This window comes from Chiloscyllium punctatum, chromosome 27, assembly GCF_047496795.1.
Source record: "Chiloscyllium punctatum isolate Juve2018m chromosome 27, sChiPun1.3, whole genome shotgun sequence".
NCBI lineage: Eukaryota > Metazoa > Chordata > Chondrichthyes > Orectolobiformes > Hemiscylliidae > Chiloscyllium > Chiloscyllium punctatum.
The window spans coordinates 4833742-4836971 of NC_092765.1; the positions used below are offsets into that span (position 1 = coordinate 4833742).

General features: G+C 49.9%; 1 protein-coding gene across 1 annotated transcript; it reads right to left on the reverse strand.

Annotated features, from left to right (window-relative positions):
• Positions 1-516: 516 nt before the first annotated feature.
• On the reverse strand, positions 517-2600 carry gpr3 (G protein-coupled receptor 3). The gene is made up of 2 exons (XM_072547832.1): positions 2388-2600; positions 517-1669 (listed from the first exon to the last, which is right to left on the reverse strand). The coding sequence occupies exon 2, from the start codon at positions 1652-1654 to the stop codon at positions 692-694; it is 963 nt and encodes a 320-aa protein (XP_072403933.1). The 5' UTR covers positions 1655-1669; positions 2388-2600; the 3' UTR covers positions 517-691.
• Positions 2601-3230: the final 630 nt, after the last annotated feature.

Sequence of the window (3230 nt, forward strand, 5' to 3'; positions counted from 1 at the left end):
AACAATTCAAACTCTGTGCAATGTGACAGTAAGGACTGAAATTCAAAGTGCAATGTACGTTATAGACAGCTGTTTTTTTTCTCTATTTTAACAATTGTGCAAATTCAAGTACAGTACACAAAGTCCTTTCATTGAATTTCAGTGTGGGGGACCACTCTGTTCCTCTGCACTGTCTCTGCAATTATCTTTTTGTAACATAGTATAAGAGCAAATCAATGCAGATGCTGGAATCTGTACTGAAAGCAACAAATGCTGGAGATCACAGCGGCTCAGGCAGCATCCGCAGGATGTGATCTCCAGTCTTTGTTTCAGTATCGTTCGTTAACATCTTGCACAGTGGCTCAGTGGTTAGCACTGCTGCCTCACAGCACCAGGGACTCGATTCCACCCTCGGGGCGACTCTCAGTGTGGGGTTCGCACATACTCCCCCGTGTCTCCTATAGTCCGAAGATTGGCCATGCTCAATTAGCCAGGGACGGGTTAGAGGGGTGGGATCCTCTTAGGAAGGGGGGGGGGGGGGGTGGGGGTGGGTCGGTGTGGACTCGATGGGCTGAATGGCCGACTGCAGGGGAATTCTTCGGAATTTACTCAGTGCAACGGTACCGACTGAGGGCGCTTCCCCAAGCCGTCAGAAGCAAGACAGGCACGGTAAGATCCCACTGGTGTGGAGCTGGCTGGCTGGCCCCAGGAGTTAGACATCACTGGGGGACCTGGAGCGAAACGGCAACTTTTTGGAGGAGCAGCCACAGCAGACGGCCCAGAGCACCTTCTGGATGTCTTGGTTCCTGTAAGCATAGATGACAGGATTGATAAGGGAGTTGTAGATGGCGGGGAGGATGGTCATGTAGGTGTAGACAGAGGGGTAGCTGTGGTCGGCTATCAGGCAGTAGATGGCGAACGGTAGCCAGCAGATGGCAAAGGCGCCCAGGATGAGGGCCAGGGTGGAGATGCCTTTGCGGGTGGTCACGTAGTGAGAGCTAGACAGCAAGTGTCTCTGCACGGCGATCTGGTGAGCGTGGCGGCACACGATCTTGCAGACCTGCATGTAGAGCTGCAACATCATTCCGAACACCATGAAGAAGGAGACCGAGAGGATGATCAGGTTGTTCTTGGTGAGGGGCCGGACGATGCTGCAGGAGGAAGGCTCCAGGAGACAGTTCCAGCCCAGGATGGGCAGAAGGGCCAGGCTCAGAGACAGGCTCCAGGTCAGCAGCAACATGATGTAGGTGCGAGTGACTGTCCGCTCCGAGTAATAGGTCAGCGCGTTGTACAGAGACAGGTAGCGGTCTATAGTGATGGCCAACAAGCTACTGACTGAAGCGGTGAACGAGCCGACCAGGATCCCGACCGTGACCAGACTGACCAGCTCAGAGCGCAGGCAGTAAAGGAACACAAAGTGGATGATCAGCCCGAGGCCGGTGAGCAGGTCGGCAGCAGCGAGACTGCCCACCAACAGGAACATCGGGGTCCTCAGAGCCGGCGTGTAGAAGATGATAGCAACCACAATAGCATTCTCACAGGCGATCACTGTCCCAGAAACACACAGCACGATATCCCAGGGATTGAGTGAAATTTGCTGCAGCGTCAGGGCTAAATCTAAGCTGGTCTCCAGCCAGAATTCCTGCTCCTCGCTGGAATTCTTCGAAATGTTCATCTTGCCAGCCGTTCCCTGCAACAGGGGAGAGCGGGTTGGGGTAGAGTTAAAACAATGCACTCTAACCAGAGAGAGCCGACTGCCGCAAATCTAAAAACACAAAAACCCTCCCAAGTCCTGGAGGAACCCAGTTTCTGGACAGAGAGAGAGAGAGAGAAACAACGTTTCCAGTCTAGTTCTGAAGTCACTGGAAATGTTAACGCTGTTTTGAATTGGAATCATTTATTGTCACATACATTCAATCTGACATACAGTGAAAGTGCTTTCTCTCTCCCCTGTCAGACCTGCTGAGATTCTCTAGCAATATCTGTTTTTATTGCCCCAATTAGTTGTGATACCCTGTAAACACACGTTTCTCTATAACAAACAGAAACACACATTGTCAGAGAAATCCCGCAGCGTCTCTCTGCCAGTTTCTGTGTGTGTGTGTGTATTTCAGATGTTTTATTTTGTCTCTCCACCGTCCTTTAGCGCGCACTCCATGCAAACATTGCACATCTCAACATCATTTACTGTACATCACTGAATCGAGACGATTACATCGCATTTACTTTCCCCACCGCGTTAGGAAATAGTTAACTAGAGCAAGCAAAATGTTCACATTCAACTGGCATGCAATCCCCCCTCCCCCCCGAAATAAACACTGACACTCGCTATACCCTTAAAAACCAATCAATGCACCCGCCCGCTGCTGCTGCTGAGTGTCTCTATTGCAAACTGAGCCGGGTGTTACCTGTTTGTTTAGATGTTGTACATTCAAATTCCTGTCCAGGGTTTTTGCACAGAGACAGAGCCTGACGCTGTGGAGTGGAGCTCTAACTGTGTGCAGGCTGCTGCCTGTGTCTGTTCTGTTGCATCTGTGAGATTGCAGAGTGCTGGGCTGCTGGAGTTGAAGTGTTTTTTTTAAAGTGAAACAGGGACTGAGTCACTCTCCTGAGCTGATTGATGCACAGACACCTCACTGACGTCAGGCCGAGCGCAGTCATGAGCCGGGCCCGGGGACGCGCGCTGAATGTAAATCAGCTTCATTCATAAAACTTGTGCAGCCAGCTCCCGCCTCACTCTCTCTCTCTCACACACACATAACAAAACAAAGCCCTTACAATTGCTGTACTGCAGTAATTACCTGCTCTGTTCTAAACAACACAAGATGCACTCACCTTGATCAGGATTCACAGGGTTTTAAGGGAGTAGAAATAATCCTGGTTGCTATTGTCAAACCCAGAAAGCACATGGTGCATGTTATTCCGTCTAAAAAAGCGGAGCCAGCTCAAAATCTTGTCCAGGGACGACGTTCTCATTGACGGAGGACAACAAGGACATGTCCTCTATTTGAAAACTGCACAAGACTGCAGGATTTTAAAAAAAGCTAAAACAATTTACATCAGTGCTGTGGGTCAGGTATTCGGGAATTGATATCATTGTATTTTTGTGACTGATTTATCATGGCCTTGAAATTGTGTTTCTTTTTAACTCATTAATTCGTGGGCAGTGGGTGTTATTGGCTGGCAGACTGGCCGTTCCCAGTTGCCCTTGAGAAGGTGACGGTGATGGTGAGCGGCCTTCTTGCTGACAG